This window comes from Callorhinchus milii, unplaced genomic scaffold, assembly GCF_018977255.1.
Source record: "Callorhinchus milii isolate IMCB2004 unplaced genomic scaffold, IMCB_Cmil_1.0 Scaffold3, whole genome shotgun sequence".
NCBI lineage: Eukaryota > Metazoa > Chordata > Chondrichthyes > Chimaeriformes > Callorhinchidae > Callorhinchus > Callorhinchus milii.
Window position 1 is genome coordinate 91,051,273 of NW_024704744.1, and position 22,795 is coordinate 91,074,067.

Consider the following 22,795-nt stretch of genomic DNA (forward strand, 5'->3'; position numbering starts at 1 on the left):
ATTGTGCTTCATCAAATTTAAATGTATTGAACTTTTAACAAACCATTTCGTGAAATAAGGCTAACATTTTAAAAATCAGATTTCATTCATACCTCCATATCTTCATCGGTGTATCCTAAGTAGAAATTTAATAGTAGATCAATTATGGAAATAGTGTCAGAGAATACAATGTAAGTGATCCAGACTGATCCAGTATAGATTTCTTCTGTGAAGAAACTGACCCCAAGTGGTACAACAATAGTATTCAGGCCCATTGTCATCAACATACCGATCAGCCAATAATGTCTGGATAAAAACGCAAAGAAAGTTAAGTTTTTTTTACGATATGATTAGGAGATGATGCAAAAATTACTTTCAAGTAGATTTGAACAAAACGTGTTTTCTTAAAAGTATATGTCCATTAAAATTATGAATTACATTTGTCAATCTATCATTTATAGGAATATGTTCCCATAATCCGTAGAATAATTCAACTAGTATGTATTATCGGTGTTTGTGTTTTCTACTTCAGAGACCATCTACAACAACAACTTGCATTTATACAGTGCCCTTCACAAGGGGTAGCTTCCCGGAGCGCTTGACAGTCTGACCTCGAGCCGGGGGGAGAGGTGACTGTAAGCAAGATCAAAAAGGAAGGTCTTTAGGCGGGATTTGAAGGTGGGGAGCGATGGGGCAAGGCAGAGGGATTGAGGGAGAGAGTTCCAGAGTTTCGGCACGTAGCGGCTGAAGGCACGGCCACCAATGGTGGAGCGGAGGAGATATATATATATATCCTATACCTAATTCCTTGTTCCTTCCATGCTCTAATATCCTTCCTCCAAATGTGATTACCTTGTTCCTCTCCAAATGTGATTACCTTGTTCCTCTCCAAATGCTCCAATTGACACTGCTCCAGGTAAAGCATTCCATACTCTGAGAACCTTTTTGGACTCAACACTCAAAATGTCCACTTCATCTGTGTTTTCCCACAAACCTGATGAAGTTCCCTTAACCCTCCCAAGACTTGAAGTTGCACCTAGCTAAGGCCTGTGAAACCACAGTGTTAAATTTAGGAAGGTGAAACATTCTTTGATTCAGTCTTGGATTAGTTTTCCGCAAAAAGTTCCTACAAATTGAATTGAAGAATTTTCCACAGTTCTGTGTGATCTTAAATAATAATTAATTAATATTAATAATCTGGCCACTCGATCCAAGACTGCTTGTGGGACACCGCTGTGAGCAATTGACTGTTGCGTTTCACCCACAGAATATACAGTCAATTTGTTTTACAGTATGTTCTGTGAAGCTCTTTGATGAGACGCTATATCAAATGTAGGGATTATTATTGCTATTCATTCTGACCAAATTATGCTTTTCTCAATCTCACTGAAAATCTGTCTTTATTAATTCTCTCATCTGAGATTTCAGTCTCACATTGAGACTGTGAGTCACGGTCTAAGCTGACAGTCCAGTATTGTACTGTATTTCATCAGCTCTCAGACAGCTGATGAGGAAACTCTGAGACTTGGGGCAACAGTTGCTGGAAGGTGTTTCCTGGAATTTGAGTTTGTGAACACACGTTCGTAAATCCAATGCTTGGAACCCATCTTGATTAGCCTGTAGAGAGGCAGAGAGGCAAGCAGCTGCTTCTTAAACTTCACACCTCCAACCGGTGAAACCATCACTCCATGGGAAGGGACGTGTGCCCAAGCTGCAGACAGGGAGACGGTGGCAATGCTCTCAGCATTTTAGGCTGAGATGCTTTGCCCACCAGGAAGCTCGCAGTTAGTTCCTGGTACCTACCTTTCTCCTAGTGAGGGCTCAAACCTGTGCTTGGTAGGATGTCGAACAAACAACTATTCTCCTTGGAGGGGAGGTAAGTGGGATCTCCTTGTAGCTGAACTGGCTCCAAGATGACGTGTCTGGGAATGGAATATCAGAATCAAGCCAGCCCTCTGTGATGGTCTCTAGTCCTGTTCCTGAGCCAGGCTGGTCCACAATATTCCAGGGCAATGCTGATGACAGCACAGCCCAGCCTGGCTCATTGGCAGGACCTGGAATTGCAGACCAGTCTCTGGGGGCAGGGAGTCATCCCACTCAGCTCCTGTTAACCCTGCAGCCAAAGCCCTAACAGTCCTAGCTGGAAAAGCAGTAGGAAAGCTTGGCAGACAGTAATATCAATCGCAAGCTAAGCAGTTTTAGTTGTTACCTGATCGCATACTCTGGGTTCCCCAAGCCTTGGCTCTTGCCAACCTGTGCCTAATACTTTCCGGAATTAGGTAAACAGGATGTGTCCCTCCAGGGAGAGAGTGACCATTCCATTCCAACAATGTATCCCTGGGATTTCCATGTGTAAATGGGATGCATGGAAATCTCAGCTTGGTTTGGAGACTCTTAAGCACGGTGATGGCTTTGTCAGACACCCGGCTGAGCAAAAATAAAATTGCATTTAGTTAGACATTAAAGGTCCCATGGCATTATTCAAAAAGAGAACAGAATTTCTCCCAGTGTCCAAGGTTAACAATTCTCCAGAAAAAAATTTGCTTCATGTAGGATATTGCTATGAGCAAATATGCTGCCCTGTTTACCCACAAAATACACAGTCACTGGACTTTATAGTAAATTCTGTGAAGAACTTTGAGATGTCCTCCAAGTGGAGAGAATTGCAGAAACCCTTCACTGTGTTTCAGAGTATCCAAACTAGACTGAGTTACACATAAACAAAACACAAATTACTGCAGATGCTGGAAATCTGAAACAAAAACAGAAGTGTCTGGGAACAATCAGGAGGTCAGGCAGCATCTATGGACAGAGGAAAGTGAGTCAACGTTTCGGGTCCATGACACTTCGTCAGAACTCAGATAAAGTTCTGATGGAGAGTCGTGGACCCGAAACGTTGACTCACTTTCCTTTCTCCATAGATGCTGCCTGACCTGCTGAGTGTTCCCAGACACTTCTGTTTTTGCTTAAGTTACACATAATATATGCCAGCTATAGGTGCATGTGTGCATTATGAATGGGATGCACACTCTGTCTCCCTGGATGCATACCCTCTGATTTCCAGGAATAAAATGGAAGTTGTCAAAGTGAAGTTTTTTTGGGTGGGAAGGGGGCACAATACACAAAACCCAGAATGTGCATTGCTCACAAAATACACAGTCACTCCACTTTACAGTATATCCTGTGAAGCATTTTGAGAAGTCTCGACGACCACTGCTGGAGTCCAGTCAGCCCAAACCGGCCAACTTGCTGTGGATTTAATATAAGCAACTGAACACAACAATAATAGTATAATAATAATATCATATCAGTCCCTGTCGCATGCTCCCTGGCGCTACAATCTCAACAAAATATACAAAACACAGTCACTCAGTCACTCTACTTTACAGTATGTCCTGTGAAGCGCTTTGAGATGCCTCAATGACGTGATAAGGTGCTATATCAAATGCAAGGATTATTATTAATCACTTCATGACTGTGGGGCACTGCTGGGCGCAATTGGCTGCTACGTTTCGCCAAAAAAATAGACAGCCAATCCATTTCACAGTTTATCTTGTAAAGCGCTTTGACACGTGTCGACGAAGTGAAAAGGCGCTGTGTCACATAATTGTCAAATTATTGAGTCAGATTATTATTATGATGATGATGATCTCACCTGAAACGGCTGTAAGGGTGGATGATGAATTGTGAATATTCATCTAATTTGTCGTTTTCATCCAGGATAGCCTGTGGGTTGCCAAAAAACCTGAGTGACGCGCTGTCGGTGTCAGCCACGAATATCTGCAGGTGGCTCGAAAGCCCTGTATGGGACTTCAAGAAGCTCGAGCTCATCCCCTCGTCTACAGTTAAACTTTTCTCCGAGCTAAAGGCACTTGTCTTGCTCTCGTCTTCCATAGTTACTGCTTCTTCTGCTCTGTTCCTTTTCCTAGTATAATATAATAATAATAATAATAATCCTTGCATTTGATATAGTGCCTTATCATGTCTTCGAGATGTCTTAAAGCGCTTAAAAGGATTATTACCCCCGGAAACGTACTTCACCAATCTACTAACAAGCTGGTTCCTATTTACAGCTAAGTAAACAGAGGCGTATGGAGTAAAGAAACTTGCCTATCCGGGAATCGTACTACAGCAAACTCACTGGCTGGAGAAAGGAGGGAGAGGGTGGGAGCAAGAAACAACAAAAAACAACAGCTTCCCGTTCCGGACACAAATAACGACCGTTGACGCTGACACTTATTGTGACTCATTGTGATGTGACATTAGCCGTCCAGAGCGCAAAGAGAATTGAGAATTTTTAGATTTTTTTATTGTGAAGTCAGAACAGAATTTTTCAAAAAGAGCATAAGGTGTTTTGTGATATAAACAGCTCTCCTGAATCTCATATCTTCTACCTTAATGTATTAATGTATTAATATAATATATAGTTATATAACAACACCTTCCATTTACACAGCGGCCCTCACACAGTGTAGTGTCCCAGAGCGCTTGACAATAGCAGAGCACGACGCCGAGCCGGGGGAGGGGTAGGTGACTGTAGACACGGTCGAAGAGGAAGGTCTTCAGGCGCGATCTGAAGATGGGGAAGCAATGGGCGAGGCGGAGAGATAGAGTAAGAGTGTTCCAGAGTTTCAGGGTATAGTGGCTAAAAGCAAGGAGGGAACAGAGGGCATGAGGGACATTCAGGAGGCTGGAGCCAGTCGAGCGGAGGCAGCGGGTGGTGGTGTCGGGCGTAAGCAGATCCAAGAGGTAGGGAGGTGCGAGGAAATGAGGGGATAATATATAGTTATTAAAATAACATACATACTTACAATATATGACTATATATTATTATAATATAATGTACATAATATACATATTAATATAACTGCAATTGATTTTTAACACATGAAGATGAAGGTGAAATTGTTATACCTTACCAGGAGAGGGCACCAATATCTTCAAAGATATAATTTTGCTGTCGTTTGAAGAACCAAAACATTTAGATTTTAACATTTAGATCCCTAGATCCACAGCAATTATACTCAGATACATGAAGACTTACAATTTATAAATTAGTACTAAATAGACTGAAGAGCTGTCAGTTCAGTTCTCAGAATTTGCCCAGAAGAAAAAATACGCTTTTCTATGCTACCTTAGTAGTTTTGTTGGAAATAAGAGTATCTATTTATAATAATATAAATATCAAATAATATAAATAATATAAAAACTTGCATTTGATATGACGCGTTTCACGTCTTCTCGACGTCTCAAAGAGCTTCACAGAACAAACTGTAAAGTGAATTGACTGTATATTTGTGGGAGAAACGCGGCAGCCAATTTCGCACAGCAGTGTCCCACTAATAGTCGTGGATTGAAAATGACCAATTTATTATTGTTTCGTTTTGGAGGAATTATTATTAGGCGTGTGGAGTAAGGAAACTTGCCCAAGGTTTGGCCCTACCTGGAATTGAACCCAGGGGTCTCACTTGCAAAGCGAGAGCTCTAACCACTGAGCTACAGGACTCCATTTGTACCACAAAGTTGAAATGGATTGTGCTTTCAGGCTCTTGGCTATAATACTAATTCTAATGAAAATATCAACTGTGAGAATAAAACTTTATCAAATATATAGACTTCACTGGAGCCATATTGGTATTTTGGTTCATATGTATAACCCTAACCTTAATGTATACATGTTTTTACTATTAATAATAATAATGATCCTTACAGTTGTTATATCACATCTTCAAGACGTCACAAAGCCCTTCACAGAATATACTGTAAAGTGAATTAACTGGATATTTTGTGGGCGAAACACGGCAGCATGCAGCAGTGTCCCACAAACAGTCATGGATTGAGTGCCCAAATTATTATTTTTTTGAAGGGATTATTACACCTGGAACAGTGATCCACTAATCGACTAACAACCAGGTTCCTACTTACTGTGAGGTAAACAGAGGCGTATGGAGTAAGGAAATTTGCCTGATGTTTCACTCTACCCAGGAATCAAACCCAGGTCCTCTTGTTCCTGAGAAATATAGACAGAACTGCAAATCCCAAGGTGCTCTGTATATGCTGTTGAATCTTAGTCACAATCCTGGATAGTAAGAAAACAAGGTGCCAGTTTGTCCAGACGTGGAGAACTGACTAATACATCGACTCCACGGATCAATGTCGAACTGGCTTGTGAATGAAGTTCCTAAATTCATCATATTAGTAAGTATAATTTTTTAATTTAATTGAGAATGTTATGTAGTGTGAATTTAACATTAACATGTATCTACAGCTTATATATTTTTCAATTTTTTTATTGATTTTTAATTTTTTTATTGATTACTATAAAGCAGTGAATCAAATCTTTGGGGGAGAAATATGTTTCTTAGAGTTTCTTAATCTGACGTTCATGAAGAAATCAAAGCAAATCTTTTAAGAATTCCAGTTTAACTTACTGAAAAGTTAAACCTATATGCTGCTTACTTATTATGTTAGAAGTTAGACAAACATATTGTAATATACATTAATATAAATTAATGTCCTGTAGCTCAGTGGTTAGAGCACTCGCCTCGCAAGCGAGAGGACCTGGGTTCGATTCCCAGGCAGGGAGAAATGTTGGGCAAGTTTCCTTACTCCACACACCTCTGTTTAACTAGCAGTAAGTAGGAACCGGGATGTTAATCTATTGGTGGATCGCTTTTCCGGTGATAATAATCCCTTCGAAAAATAAATAAATAACAATTTGCTCACTCATTCCATGACTGTTTGTGGGACACAAACAAAATATACAGTCAGTTCACTTTACAGTATATTCTGTAAAGCTCTTTGAGACGTCTCGAAGACATCATAATGCACTATATCAAATGCAAGGATTATTATTACTATTATTAATTTACTAAAATAATAGTTGAAACTGATTCTTGGCATAAATGTCCTCTAAACCATCTGAGATTTTATGTAGAATGGATTCTACCTTAAAAACATTTTTTTATGTATCTGGTGTTCAAAAGTGTTCAAAACTTATTGTTTTAAAATTACTATATTTCACAATATCATTACATTATGAACCTTTTAAGCTAAATGTAATAAAGTCCTCTCGCTCCTGAGAAGTACACAAACTGCAAAGGTGTGTGAAATTAAAGCTACTTTCCTTTGTTACAGTTGCTGTGGCTGGGAGTAAATGCATTTCTTTTTGTTTCCACCTTCCTCTTGTATGAACGAGGGGAAGCATATATCTATACTCGGGCTCTTCTTGGGGTAAGAGAGATTTTCTTTAGAAAAAAGTTGTTTTTAGAGGCAGTTATTAACAACGCGGAGTCCTGTAGCACAGTGGTTAGAACATGCCTCACAAGCGAGAGGATCTGGGTTCTTTATGCAAGTTTCCTTACTCCACATTCATCTGTTTACCTAGCAGGAAGTAGGAACATGTTTGTTAGTCGATTGGCGGATCGTTTTTCCAGGGTTATTAATCCCATCGAAATAAATAATTAATAATAATTTGGTCACTCAATCCATGACTTTGTGGGACACTGCCGTGTGCAATTGGCTGCCATGTTTTGCCCACAAAATACACCTGTGAAATAACTTTACAGTATATTCTGTGAAGCGCTTTGAGACGTCTCGATGATGTGATAAGGCACTATATCAAATGCAAGGATTATTATTATTATTTTTATTTCTCCAATCAGTCAACACTGGCTTGGGCAAGAGCCTCTGCAATGTGTCTCAATTTCAACTGCCTTTTGATCCTGCTGCCTGTCAGTCGGAATCTTATCTCTTTCTTCCGAGCATCAGGGAGTGTAAGTACTGGTTTATAAATCTCAATTTGCCTTCTCTTGAGTCCTACTGAGTTTAACAGGATAATGAATATCAATATAATGTAAGTGATCTCAAAAAGCATTATAATGACTGAAAATGCGTTATATTAACCTTAAATGGTGCAAAATTATGAAGGATTTTTATAGAGTAGATAAGGTGAAACTGTTATCATTGTTGGGTGGATCAGTACAGGGGACATAGATTTAAGATAATTGGCAGAAGAACCAGAAGGCAGATTGTAGAATCATAGAATGATATAGCACAGAAGGAGGTCATTCGGCCCATAGTGTCTGAAAATGCTTTTTGAAAAGAGCTGTCCAGATGAGAATTTTTTTTACACACGAGTTGTTATGGTCTGCAATGCACTGCCTGAAAGGGTGATGTAAACAGATTCAATATCAACTTTCAAAAGGGAATTGGACAGGTACTTGAAAAGGAAAAAATTGCAAGGCTGTGGGGAAAGAGTGGGTGAGTGGGACTGATTGGATAGCTCTTTGAAGAGCTGGCACAGGCACGATGGGCCGAATGGCCTCCTTCTGTCCTGTAAGATTCTGTGATTCTATGATTCTAGGTGTCAGCTTGACTTAGTTGACTTAGACTTAGCACTCTCACTTCAGAGTCAAAAGTTCTTTAACTCTCTCCTAACTCATCTTGTATGTAAATTGTGACTAATTCCCTGAAAATAGCTGATCTTTGAAACAGTCTTCTATATTTTGTCAACCCAGTGTTGCAGAAGCAATGTCAGAAGATACTTGGACAAAACCATTACATTTCACCGAATGGTGGGCTACATGATTGTATTACACACTGGTGAGATATTTTCTTATTAAATAATAATAATCCTTGTATTTGATATAGCACTTCACAGAATGTACTGTAAAGTGAATTGACTGTATATTTTGTGGGCAAAACGTGGAGGCCAATTGCGCACAGCAATGTCCCACAAACAGTCATGGATAGAGTCACCAAATTATTATTTATTTATTTTGAAGGGATATTACCACCGCAAAGCGATCCACCAATCAACTAACAACTGGGTTCCTACTCACTGCTAGGTAAACAGAGGTGTGTTAAGTAAGGAAACTTGCCCAACGTTTGCCCTGCCCTGCCTGGGAATCGAACCTGGGTCCTCTCGCTCGAGAGGCAAGTGCTCTAACCACTGAGCTACAGGCTGCCAAATACTCATTTGTAAGTTTATTAATTGGATAGTAAAAGATAGTTGGAAACTGGAAATCTGCAGAAACCCATCACCATGTTCAAGAGTCTCCAAACCTAACTGAGATTTCCCTGCATCCCTCCTACACATGAAAATCCCAGAGATAGATTGTTGGAATGGAATGCGCACTCTCTCCCTGGAGGGACACATCCTGTTTACCTAATTCCAGAGAATATTAGGCACCGGTTAGTAAGATCCAAGGCTTGGGGACCCCAGAGTGTGCATTGGGGTGCTGATGGTGTCTAACCGGCTAAAACCACATAGCTTGCCTTTGTTGTCTGACAAGCTTTCCTGCTGCTTATGCAGCTAGGACCACCCTCCCCATTGGGACTTTTTTTTTGTTATATATAGATTTTGCAGGGCTATGGGAGAGCGTGGAGGAATGGGATTGATTTAAATAGTTCTTTTCAAAGAGTCGGCAAAGACATGAATGACCTCCTTTTGTGCTGTATAATTCTATGATTCTATGATGTGTCAGATATAATCACATTTTACCCTCATGGTGACTATATTAATAATAATCCTTGCTGACTCAAAAACATTGTAACAAAAATACAGCTATAAGCTAAAACTGGATATGTAATACTTCAGTACAACAGCAAACAGATTGATACAACTGATCTATGAGGGTCCATTTAGTTTGAAATTGTATTGAAGGCACCTATTGAAGGCAATGCTACATTTAGTAAATGGAGCAGAATAACCCCCATGTGTTCCGATGGATTGGCAAACACATGGAATACAGCTTTGAATAGGCAGATTCTGTTTGTAGGAAAGTAGTATAAGACAACTGCTAATATGTAGTAATGGTTGTCACTGTCAAGAGCTCTGGAACATTACTCAGCGTGGGGTGCCCTATATAATACAAGTTGTTGCACGTCTTGAAGACATGATAAGGTACTATATCAAATGCAAGGATTATTACTGTTATATATTATTGTATTTGTTAAATATAGGCTGAAAAATAAATCACATTTTAAAATCTATGTTATTTATTTATTTATTAAATACGCTTTGTTACTTAATAAATGTTATTTATTTTTCGCATTTAGTTATTCACATCATCGCACACTTGTTTAATATTGAACGATATCACAGGAGCTATTCACCTGGTGCCATGGAAAACTTACAAATCAGACTTTCTACCATTGGTCAGAACTGCAGTGAAGAATATCTGAATCCCATCAGAACATACAATACGGTAGGTTGTCTCTAAAAATAATTATAGCAAAGAATTAATAATTGCTCTAGCTTTAAAGAATTGCCAAAAAAAGGAATATTAATATGAAACATCCTCATCAAATAATAATATAAAAAAAATAATAATAATAATCTAGTCACTCAATCCCTGACTGTTTGTGTACACTGGTGTACGTAATTGACTGCTGCATTTCACCCACCAAATATACAGTCAATTTACTTCAGTGTATTCTGTGAAGTGCTTTGAGACGTCTCAAAGACGTAATAAAACGCTATATCAAATCCAACTATTATTATTAAATGCAAGGTTATTATTAATATTCAGCTTATGTCTTGTCTATCAGTTGCTCCTTCTGTGAAGTCGCTTGTTGTTCATGATAGGTTCCAGTAAATAAAATGACTGAGATTAGAGACATTATTGGAACATAATTACACCTTGAGTGTAAAATGTGACTATATCCTTATTTGACTCATTTTGCCTCATTCCTTGCCTTTCTAGAACCCAGTAAAAGAATTATTGAGTAGTATAGCAGGGATATCGGGCATCATCATTACAATGGCTCTCATTCTGATGGTAACATCATCTACAGAATTCATCATAAAGTCCTTTTATGAGGTGTTTTGGTTCACTCACCACCTCTTCATTATTTTCTTCATTGGCCTTGCTATCCATGGGGTAGGGTAAGTGTATTTTTTATTTCTTACCATGATATTAATGATAATTCAGAACAATGAATTTCAAGCTGTAAGGATTGTGGAAGAATCCTAGCATTAAGTAGAAATCCAGTTGTCAGTTGATTGGTGGATTGCTTTTCCGAGGATAATAATCCCTTCCAAAAAAAAATCACCCCCAAAAACTTGGTCACTCAATCCACAACTGTTTGCGGGACACTGCTGTTTGCAATTTTGGCTGCTGAGTTTTGTCCACAAATTATACAGTCAATTCACTTTACAGAATATTCTGTGAAGCGTCTCGAAGATGTGATAAGGTCCTATGTCAAATCAAGGATTATTATTATTATTATCAATAGCATTTTAAACAGGATTCTTTCACAACATTCTTTTTTTTTGAATAACAAATCCTTAAAATGCTATGAACACCATCAACTTTAATTAAGCGTTCATCTATTGCAGACGTATTGTTCGAGGACAAACCTCTGAGAGTTTACGAGACCACAATGTTACTTACTGCAAGGATCACCAGAAAGAATGGGGCGACATTCCACAATGCCCCATACCACAATTTGTTGGCAATGAACCAGTAGTACGTAATATATCTGTATTATTATGGGGTGCCAACTTATTTCGCCAACAAAATATACAGTCAATTCACTCTACAATATATTCTGTGAAGCGCTTATCACAGGTCACTCGTTTTCAAATCCCTTCATGCCCTTGAACCTCCCTATCTCTCCGATCTGCTTCCCCCCACCACTGCACCACCCGCTGCCTCCGCTTGACTGGCTCCAGCCTCCTATTTGTCCCTTGTCCCCTCCGCTCCACTATCGTGGCCGTGTCTTCAGCCACTATGCCCCGAAACTCTGGAACTTTTTCCCTCAATCCATCTGCCTTGCCCCCCAATCCCCACTCGCTTTCAAATTCCGCCCAGTCACTCCTTTTTGATCGTGCTTACAGTCACCTCCCCCCTCCCTCTCCCCCTGGCTCAGGGTCAGACTCTGCCCTGCCAAGCGCTCTGGGACTCTACTCCGTGTGAAGGGTGCTACATAAATTCAAGTTGTTGTTGAAAGGTGCTATATTATTATTATTTATTATTGTTATATCTTGTGAGTTATTAAGGTTGTCATTAATTTTCATAAACAGCAAATGTCGGAACTCTAGTTATGATTCGACCCCACCCCAATTTGACTCTTTTTCCAATTTTGGCCTCGTGTAAATGTTGGCCTTGGGTAAAGATAGTAACCTAAGATCAGACTGTGCTCCTATTGACATTAGGTACCCTGTTCGCTCCCTCTGCTCAGCGGGCTCCAGCTTGCTTCACGTCCGCCACTCTGCCCCACTCCATCCCGCAGTCCTTCCGTCTCGTCTCTCCCTCGCCACCTTCAAGACCCACCTCAAGACACCGTGCTTTTGATCTCCCTGCTTCCCCCCCCGCCCTCCCCACAGCCCCCCATCCCGACGTGAAAGGCGTTTTACAAATGTAATTTTGTTGTTGTTGCATAATTCTCTCGTGTTTACTCTTCAGGCATGGAAATGGATTGTGGGCCCTCTCTTCTTCTACATCTGTGAAAAGTTGATTCGCTTTTGTAGATCCATGCAAAACGTTGTCATTACCAAGGTAAAAGCTGCCTTGTATAATATTCCTGGAGAACTTGTTTCAAGGAAATGCTCATACAGTAGTATTGTATTTTGCTTTGGACTCACAAATCATCTCAGTACATTTAACTAGTACACTTCCCCTCCATTGTGGAAACCTACTGTACCTAGTAACTGGACCAATGAGCAGGACCAATAGAAAATTGGGAAATATTTGCCAAAATTTGCAGGGGAAATTTGCCAAAAATTGCTTGGAAATTTGACAATTTCTTGCGGGTAAATGTGACAAATTTTGTGGGAAATTGCTTGATTGGTGCTATTGAGTCACATTTTACTGTTAAAACTACTTATTTGTAGTTGTTTGGGGGAGGCCTGAGATGAGGCCCCAAGCCTAGTAGAGGAGTGAAAAGCCGAGCGAAGCGGTGGCGGGAATGTGATGCTTTCATTCACTTCATGCCCAGTGTCCAGAGAGACGTTAAAACAAACAAAACGTGGCCCTAAACTTATCCCAAAGGCTGCCCGCAATCGACGGTCACACTGATCTCTGAGCTAGTGGTGGTCTCAGTTTGACAAACAAATAAAACAGTCTATTGGCTATTTATAATTACCAAAGTTTAATGTGCTCAATTTCAGAACCAGTGTTCTTGTAGCCCTGCTTCTCATGTGATGGGAGCAGACCACTCCCACCACTTCCACCCATTCTCAATTACAATGATTCTCCAGCATTTTTGCTTGGTACAAGAATTATCTGGCTTACTCCCTCCATACCAGCTCACTATCTGGTTGCTCACATCCGAAGTCCTGTAGCTTAGTAGTTAGAGCACTTGCCGCTAAGCGAGAGGACCTGAGTTCGATTCCCAGGCAGCGCGAAACATTGGCAAGTTTCCATACTCCACACATGTCTGTTTACCCAGCAGTAAGTAGGAACCTGGTTGTTAGTCGATTGGCGGATTGCTTTCCGGGGTTAATAATCGCTTTAAAAAAGCTACTACGTCTAGAAGATGTGATAAGGTGCTATATCAAATGCAAGTATTATTACTAAGTGTTGTGTCTGGTTAACTCTTTGTCTTTGCTGCCAGATGTTATCAATATAATCAATGAACGAAACTTTGAGTACAGCATAACTCCTAATTTTGCACTATATTTTCATGTGCAGGTTATAGTACATCCTTCCAGAGTACTGGAGCTTCAAATGAAAAAACATGGCTTTCATAGTCATCCAGGCCAGTACATCTTCCTCCAATGTCCTGCAATATCTCACTTTCAATGGCATCCTTTCACTCTCACCTCTGCGCCTGAAGAAGAACATTTCAGTGTACACATAAGAACAGTGGGAGACTGGACAATTGCATTATATGAGGCCTGTGGAGCTAACAAAAAAGTTTTTCAGGAAGCATGGACGATGCCGAGGTACACACTTACTTGCTTTGCAAATGCACCCATCTTGGTAGTTTAATAATAATAATCCTTGCATTTGATCTAGTGCCTTATCAGGTCTTCGAGACGTCTCATATCACCTCACAGAATATACTGTAAAGTGAATGGACTGTATATTCTGTGGGCGAAACCTGGCAGCCAATTGCGCACAGCAGTGTCCCACAAACAGTCACGGATTTAGTGATCAAATTATTGTATTTATTTATTTTGAAGGGATTATTATCGACTAACAACCGGGCTCCGACTTACTGCTAGGTAACCAGAGACGTGTGGAGTAAGGAAACTTCCCAACATTTAGCCCTGCCTGGGAGTCGAACCCAGCTCCTCTCGCTTGCGAGGCGAGTGCTCTAACCACTAAACTACAGGACTTCATCATGTTCCGGATGCATTTCCATGAAACATCAAGTAATATACAGTCATACTTATACAGATAAGTAGGTCATGCCTCAGTTAAACGATAGGCACCATTTAAATACAATGCTTGAAGTAGAGCGATGTTCTACTGTGGAATTATGTTGCAAGCTTTACATTGCTTATACATACAACTGCAAGAATTATGACCTGATTAGCTGAAAAATACACTAAATTGAATTAACTAGCTTTTAATTTTTAGTAAAATGTATGTTGACAACACAGCCTTGTTCCTCTCATTTCACCGCATTTCACAATTAAAATTCTTCGTTTATGGCTATAATCAAATGAAATGAAATAACTGCATAACCCCATATCTATTCGCTCCCTCAGCTCAGCAAGCTCTGTCCTGCTCCAAGTCCCCCGTCCGACCTGCTCCACCACCAGTGGCCGGGTCTTCAGCCTCTCTGCCCCCACCCTTTGGAACTCCATCCCAGTCCCTTTGCCTCGCTCCCTCCCTTGCCTCCTTCAATGCCCGTCTCAAGACCATCCTTTTCGACCTCATCTTCGGCCTCCCTGCTACCCCCACCCTCCTGCTCTCCACCCCTCCTGATCCCAGCCCCCTGCTCAGATCCAAATCCCAGACTATCCAGCGACTTGGGACATCCTCCCCACGTGAAAGACGCTATACACATGTAATTTCTTGTTGTTGCATAAACAAGCTAAGTGGAAATGATGAGCACTGGTTATATGACAAATTTGTAAGTGACAAATGACATTCTGTCCTCTGCGACCGGGACTCCCTCTGCCTCCTCATCCTCCTGGACCTCTCTGCTGCTTTTGACACCGTCGACCACTCTATCCTCAACCACCGGCTCTCCTCTCACCTCAATTTCCACTGCGCTGTCCTTCACTGGTTCAGATCGTACCTCTCACACCGCCTGAACTTCATCTCCTCAAACGGCTTCTCCTCTAGCCTCTGGACCGTCTCGTGCGGCATTCCTCAGGGCTCTGTCCTTGGTCCCCTCCTCTTTAATATCTGTGTGCTCCTTCTTGGTGACATCATCCGCACACATGGGATCAACTTCCACATGTATACGGATGACACCCAACTCTACCTCTCTGCCTCCACCCTTGTCTCCAGGCCCACTGCTGTGCTGACAGAATGTCTGTCAGACATCAAGTCCTGGATGAGAGCTAACTTTCTTCAGTTGAACGTCAACAAGACTGAGGCTTTCCTGATTGGCTCCCGTCAGCACCTCCTCACCTCAGGCGCTGACAGCATCATCATCCATGGTTGCACACTCCACTTTGCCGGTCTGGAACCTTGGGGTCTTGTTTGACCCTCAACTATCCTTTATACCTCACATCTGCGCCATGACCCTCTCTGCCTTTCTTCACCTTCACGTCACCCGGCTCCGACACTGTCTCACACTGCAGACCGCCGAAAGCCTCATTACATCGAGGCTTGACTATGCAAACTCACTGCTTGTCGGCCTCCCCAACTCCTCCTTCCATAGGCTGCAGATCATCCAGAACTCTGCAGCCCGTGTCCTCTCCCACACGACCCTATCACCCCCATCCTTACCGAACTCCACTGGCTTCCCATCATACAGAGGATACAGTTCAAGATCAGCGGGTGGACCTTCCATCACTCTGCACCCACCCTCTGAAACTTCATCCCACAGGCCCTCCATCTCACCCCGTCCCTCACCACCTTCAAGACTCACCTCAAGACCTTCCTTTTTGACTGTGCTTTCAATCTCCCCCTCTGCCCTTCGCCCTCCCCCACCCCGACCCTCAGCTCGGGTCCGTAACTCTGTCTGTCCAGCGTCTTGGGACATCCTCCCGACGTGAAAGGCGCTATACAAATGTAATTATGTTGTTGTGATGTAGAACACACCAGGGCACTTTTGATGTCTTACAGAGTTGCAGTTGATGGTCCTTTTGGCACTGCAAGCAAAGATATGTTCTATTACGAAGTTAGTGTGTTCATTGCTGCAGGAATTGGAGTGACTCCTTTTGCCTCTGTGTTGAAATCCATTTGGTACAAGTACAATGACCTAAAGATGACAATGAAGGTAAAAAGGGTAAGTTCTCCAAGTGTTAAGTTCTACTTTCACAGTATCTCTGTGTTTTGTGAGGCCAATTGTTTTGGCACAGTGGACCATTGAATTGTTTACCATGAAGGCATTGCTGGCAGCGCACAAACATACAAAACAAACCTCTGATTTAAAAGAATACTTTGTTGAAGACTTTGGACGCGAATTAAAGTTGCTAAATTAAACTATATGGATTCTTAGTTTTCTTTAACCAGCAGTCAATGTACAGCTGCACCATAATAGTGTAATATATGTTTTTTAGGTGGAATGAATATGATAATATTCCTGTAATATTAATGGAGTCCTGTAGCTCAGTGGTTAGAGCATTCGCCCCACAAGTGGGTAGGGCGAAGCTTTAGGTAATTTTCCTTACTCCCCACGCCTGTTTACCCTGCAGTAAGTAGGAGTCCAGTTGGCAGATGTCTTTTTCAGGAGTAAGATGCTGGAAATCTGAAATAAAAATAGAGCTTGCTGGGAAAACTCAGCAGGTCAGGCAGCATCTATGAAGAGAGGAAAGTAGGTTAACATTTCAGGTCGATCACGTTTCGGATCGATGATCTTTCGTCTTTGACCTGAAACATTGACACAGTTTCCTCTCTCCATGGTTTGTTGGCAGAACTTGGCAGGGCAGACTAGTCTTTGGAAATCAAGCATTCTTCCCACTTGGTTCCTGTTACTCCTGGAAGCCAAAGTAGTCATGAGTAGGATGATCCTTGCTGAACAAACACCGGGCAGGTGGCAAGACCATCCTGAGAATGATGGCGATTTTTTTCTTTTGTATCAAAAGGTCTATTTTTATTGGATCTGCCGGGACACTAATGCCTTTGAATGGTTTGTTGATCTTTTGCAATCCCTGGAAGCACAAATGATTGAGATAGGCAAGAGTGGCTTCCTGAGTTATCACATCTTTCTCACTGGTTGGGATGAGTTTCAGGTGGGTAAAAATTTAATGACTTCCTCAATCCCTCCGTCTTGCCCCCTCCCTCCTCACTTTCAAATCCTGCATAAAGACCTTCCTTTTTGATCGTGCTTACCTCCCCCTTCCCCTAACTCGAAGTCAGATTTAGCCACTGTTAAGCGCTTCAGGACGCTACCCTGCATGAAGGGTGCTATATAAAAGCAAGCTGTTGTTGTTGTTATGTTGTACTGGGGGTCATTTTCATACCTTGATTATGAAAGGTTTGTTTATGGTAATTGGCAAGGAAGTCATTTCAACAAGCACTCTGAGCTTCTGCCCTGTCGATCTGATTTGCCTGAATGCTGTAATATTTGCCCCAGACTAGTGTTCAAACCATGCAATGGAATGTATCACAGTCAACAAATTTTTGAAGCTCAGAAGGATTTATTAAATCATGTCTATATTGGATACTGTTGTTGGTTTCCCCCATGAATTGTGTTCCATAGTCTCACTGCTCGAGGACACTATAGAGCTGAAATGCCTGTTGGGTGTACATTGTGATACATCATAAGATGGGGGGATTCTCAATAGTGACTTTCATTGCCAAACACACATGTAATGCCCACCATAATATCAGCTCATGATTGGGGTCAAGGGGTGGGGGGTGGGGTGGAAGAGGCCGATGTGCACAATCAAAGCTTTCAAAAGAGGAGGGAAGGAAATTAGAGAGGGCACAAATAAACCATACTTTTATATGCAGAAGTGTATATCTGATAAATCTGAGACTATCATATACAGGAATATATGTGTGTGTTGCGAAGGGAGCACTGTTCAGCAGAAGTCTTGTGAAAGGCTGAATTGTACGTAAGATAATGAAAGGATGGCATCTTGGATTTTTTGGAGTAAACCACTGCTTTTTAATGTGATTCTAGATCAGATGGGTTGTCTGGGTTACTTACATACAACACTTATGTAGAATGGACTGGATTACTTGGTGACATCCAAGTTTAGATTTGCTAGTGAAGGGATTAACAAAGCCTTTTGAGTTCAAATTTTGTAAAAACCCAGCTGCGTTATCTTATCCCCTTCGCCCCGATGAAAGCTTGGCTCTCGTTCTGTTGCAGGCTGCTCACATTGCCATGCATTTCAAAGGTAACCAAGATGTTATCACAGGACTGAAACAGAAGACTTTCTATGGCAGGCCGAACTGGAACAAGGAGTTCAAACATTTTGCTGGCGATCACCCTGGGTAAGGACCTTTACTGCTTTGATGGTCTGGAGATTAAGTAATTAATGTATTTTGGCAATAAGTTAGGATGCTTGTCTATCTTTAGAACAAACACATAAAAGATTTCAAAAAAGCTAGAGCTATATCAAAGTGCCAGTGTGCTTTATTCCTGACTTTAATTGCCAGAGTGCGGAGTGCAGGTTTCATTGCCTTGCTCCGCTGAGTTCCCAGCCTTAGCGGACACTGAGTGGAGACTGGGTGTCTCTGTGAGAAAGAAGAAAAATGGAGAGCTATTTGGTGCCAGTCTGTTTTCAAATCCTGTTTGTCCCTGGTCCCCTCTGCTCCACCATCCGTGGCGGTGCCTTCAGCCACTACGCTCCAAAACTCTGGGACTCTCTCCCTCAATCAACCCCGCCCTCCTCACTTTCAAAACCCAACTGAAGACCTTCTCTTTTATGACTGTGCTTTTCTGGGGTAATAGTCCCTTCAAAAAAAAATTATAATAATTTGGTCATTCAATCCATGACTGTTTGTGGGACACTGCTGTGTGTAATTGGCTGCCAGGTTTCGCCCACAAAATATAGTCGATCCACTTTATAGTATACTAGCTGTACCTGTTGCAGCTATGCTTGCAACCAAAAGATCCTATATGGAATGTAGCTGTGTACACCTTAAGCAAAATTACCATACATGTGCGATGAGTTTATTTGCATCATAGCTCATCAACGATAGAAGATCCTATCAAAGCTACGCTGACAGATATTCTCAATATAATGGCTATCATCTGATTCAGTCTCTGCCTGGATCATAGTTGAGTGCAGCTAAATGGAGTGACCTCTGCTGACGGGCGTCATTTTGCCATGTTCTTGTCTACCTTTTCTGTGTCGAAGTCCAGCCGAACTGTTGTTTGAGGAGGCAACTCAATTTGCTGTGCTCGTGCAGTCCTTTCAGTATTCAAGTCCAGCTCTGCTGTTCTTTGAGCAGGCAACTCATTTTGCCATGTTCTTGCATGGCTTTCAGGGTCAAAGTCCAAATGTGCTGTTGTTTGTGCTTCAGTTTTGTTTAATCGGCCTTTTTTCTTTTGTCTGTCATTTTTATTTGTCATTGAAAGGCTTGATCTTCGCTTCTTAGGCATCTTCGTCCCTTAACATTAAGAAAATGTGCTATTGAGAGGACTCCTATGGGAAGACTCAGTAGGAGGACTCCTGGTTGGGAAGCCTCCTTGTTGGGAGTCCATACATGTGTAATGAGTTTGTTTAGGTCATAGCTCATCAAAGACAGGAGATCCCCGAAAAATAATATGCCCATGGCACTCCTCCTCACAAGACTTTTCCGATTAGGCATAAATCATGTTTATTGCATTATTGGTGGACAAACAGACAAACATTTTGGCTTTATTATAGATTCTATGAAGTGTTTTGAGGCGTACTAATGATGTGATAAGGCGCTGTATCAAATAATATAATTATTATATTCTGTTGGCAGATGTTTATTATGTTGTACTTGGCTGCTGTTCCATCAATATTTCATCAACTCTGCTCCAGTTATGCAGAGCATGGAGGTATTAATAACTATGCTTTGACCCGAGCAATACAACATGCTATTGTTCAGTACCATCACTTTCTCTGCATCTCTATCTTTCCCTTTCCTGCAGTGCCAGTATCGGTGTATTTTTCTGTGGACCCAAGGCCCTCTCCAGCGTTCTCCACAAGATGTGCAACCTTTACTCGTCTGCTGACCCAAGAGGAGTCCATTTCCACTACAATAAGGAGAATGGCTAAGTGCCATGGAACGTTTCAATAGCATTTATTTTCAACCAGTTCATTAATTTCACATTTGCCGTTGTATCAGTAAGAATAAATTAGCAGACTTAAAATTAGCCAGCGGTAATTTAATACACTTCCTGCTACGTCATCGAATGCTGCTACGTCATTGAATGCTGACTTTCAAATAGATCACATATTCCAAAGAATGGGTATTATTAATGGCATTGTGTTAGGCGTGTTGCAGAGCATATTCAGCATACAAGAATATTCATTTGTCTATATCATGATCCTGTATTGCTAATGCTTTTTTTAACCAATAAAGTTCTGTTTATTGTTGTTTCACAGAATTCGATACCAGTTCCCGAGAATTGATACCTGCTTTTTAATTATTTTTACATAATAGGCACTATATGAATGCAAGTTATTATTGTTCCTTGTTAATGTAATTTATATTGAAAGTACTCTCTCTAGATACTGGAACTGAAAACAAATGCAGGGACATCGGACGTTTTGGCCAAGGAAGCACCAAATAATAATAATCCTTGCATTTGATATAGCGCCTTATCACGTCTTCTAGAAGTCTCAAAGCGCTTCACAAAATATATTCTAAAGTGAATTGTCTGTATATTTTGGGCGAAACATGGCGGCCGATGGCGCACAGCAGTGTCCCACAAACAGTTGTGGATTGAGTGACCAAATTATTATTTTTTTTGAAGGGATTATTAGTGGAGTCCTGTAGCTCAGTGGCATGCAGCCCTGTTGTTCAGTGGTTAGAGCACACCTCACAAGCGAAAAACCTGGGTTCAATTCCCGTCAGGGCAAAATCGTGCGCAAGTTTCCTTACTCCATACGCCTGATAATAATCCCTCAAGAAAAAAAAACAATAAATTGGTCACTTAAATCCATGACTGCTTGTGGGACACTGATGTGTGCAATTGGTTGCTGTGTTTCGCCCATAAATACAGTCAATTCACTTTACAGTATATTCTGAGGCGTCTAGAAGACGTAAAAAGCACTATATCAAAATGCAAGGATTAGTATTATCAACTGACAATTGAGTTCTTACTTGGTAAACAGAGGAGTGTGGAGTAAGGAAACTTACCCAACGTATCGCCCTGCCCAGGAATCAAACCAGGTCCTCTCACTTGTGAGGCAAGTGCTCTAACTACTAAGCTACAGGACTCCACAATAATGAGCATCTATGAAGTGGTGGGCTCCATATTCTTTTCTGCTAATACACATGACTGAGTAGAGGAACTACAGGTTAACATATGGTTGATGATAGCCTGAATGGTTTGCGACACTTGGTACAAGTTTAGAAAGGAAGACTTTTTCCAAAATAGCGCATTTTCTGTATTGCCAAGCAGATATGAAAAAGTATCCCAATCAACCTATTCTGGTATCCCAAGGTACAAAAGCTAAACATGAATATAAATTTCAATAGCTCAAAGATAAATATGTTGAGAGGAAAGCAAGGTGGTTCTGTAATATTTCTGAGCAATGTTTGATACTTTCACCTGGAGCTTAATGAAAAGGTGATGACATCCATGCAAATATTCATCTGTCATCTGTCATATCTGTGGCATTTGTTACTACTTTCAGCTATGCAGCTATTTGTTTTTGGTCAGTCGGGTGTCTGACAAATGCGGAAACCCATACCAAACTAGGAATTCCATGCTTCCCATGAGATAGATTGTTGGAATGGAATCAATGGTAGAGCCAGATTTCAGAATATAGTAATAATAATCCTGGCATTCGATATAGCACCTTATCACATCTTTGAGACGTCTCAAAGCGCTGCACAAACTCTGCTCCCAGTGACTGGTCTGCCATTCCAGGTCCTGCCGATGGTCTGGGCTGTGCGGTCATCAGCAGTGCCCTGGAATACTGCGGACCCTCCTGGCTCAGGAACTGGGCTGGAGACAGAAGACATTCCCACATTCCATTCCCAGGCTCGTCACCTTGGGGCCAGTTCAGCTCCAATGAAATCCCACTTACCTCCGCTCCGCCCCCCCCCATTAACAAGGGTTACAGTAACTCAAAATTCTGCCGACCACATACTCACCCGCACTAAACTCCGTTCCCCCTCACGCCAGTCCTGGTCAGGCTCCACCGGCTCCGTCACCAAACGGATTGATTTCAGGATCCTCACACTCGTTCTGAAATCCCTCCGACCCGGTTACCCCCCGACCCAACCCACAATCCGCCGCCTCCGCTCGACTGGCTCCGGCCCACTTCACGTCCCTCGTGCCCTCCGTTCCACCGTTGGCCACTGAGCTTTCAGCCACTACGCCCTGAAACTCTTCCTCTCTCCCTCCGCCTCGCTCCTTCCTCCCGATCGTCAGGTCAGGCCTGAAGACCTTCCTCTTTGACCGCGCCCTCGGTCACCTCCCGCCGGCTCGGGGTCGAGCTCCCACACTCCCCTGCCTGAGGGGTATGTAAATGCTATTTGTTGTTGTTGTTGCTCCTCACAGGTCACATTAAACCACACCCCCCCTCCCTCCCCCGCCCTTTGCGGGCTGCGCGCGCATCCAACCGCCAGCCAGCCGG

At 41.8% G+C, this 22,795-nt stretch overlaps 2 protein-coding genes across 2 annotated transcripts in view; one reads left to right on the plus strand and one right to left on the minus strand.

The window, feature by feature from the left end:
• Positions 1–22,400, minus strand: part of LOC103186449 (potassium/sodium hyperpolarization-activated cyclic nucleotide-gated channel 1-like) — a 45,315-nt gene extending 22,915 nt beyond the window's left edge. The window contains exon 1 of the mRNA XM_007905497.2: positions 22,311–22,400. The gene's annotated coding sequence lies outside the window, so the exon portion shown is untranslated. The remainder of the gene's footprint in view (positions 1–22,310) is intronic.
• LOC103186454 (NADPH oxidase 3) lies at positions 6,133–20,260 on the plus strand. Its single transcript, XM_007905503.2, has 13 exons — positions 6,133–6,177; positions 7,117–7,212; positions 7,644–7,754; positions 8,499–8,583; positions 10,042–10,190; positions 10,689–10,870; positions 11,324–11,453; positions 12,393–12,485; positions 13,620–13,873; positions 16,179–16,341; positions 17,141–17,287; positions 18,376–18,500; positions 20,134–20,260. Exons 1-13 carry the CDS (start codon positions 6,133–6,135, stop codon positions 20,258–20,260), a joined length of 1,707 nt encoding a protein of 568 aa, XP_007903694.2.
• Positions 22,401–22,795: the final 395 nt, after the last annotated feature.

Coding starts and splice junctions, on each gene's coding strand:
- LOC103186454 (XM_007905503.2), top strand. CDS start 6,133: ATGTCGAACTGGCTTGTGAATGAAGTTCCTAAATTCATCATATTA. Junction 8,584..10,041: donor CATGATTGTATTACACACTG/GTGAGATATTTT, acceptor TTTCGCATTTAG/TTATTCACATCATCGCACAC. Junction 18,501..20,133: donor TTTGCTGGCGATCACCCTGG/GTAAGGACCTTT, acceptor CCTTTCCTGCAG/TGCCAGTATCGGTGTATTTT.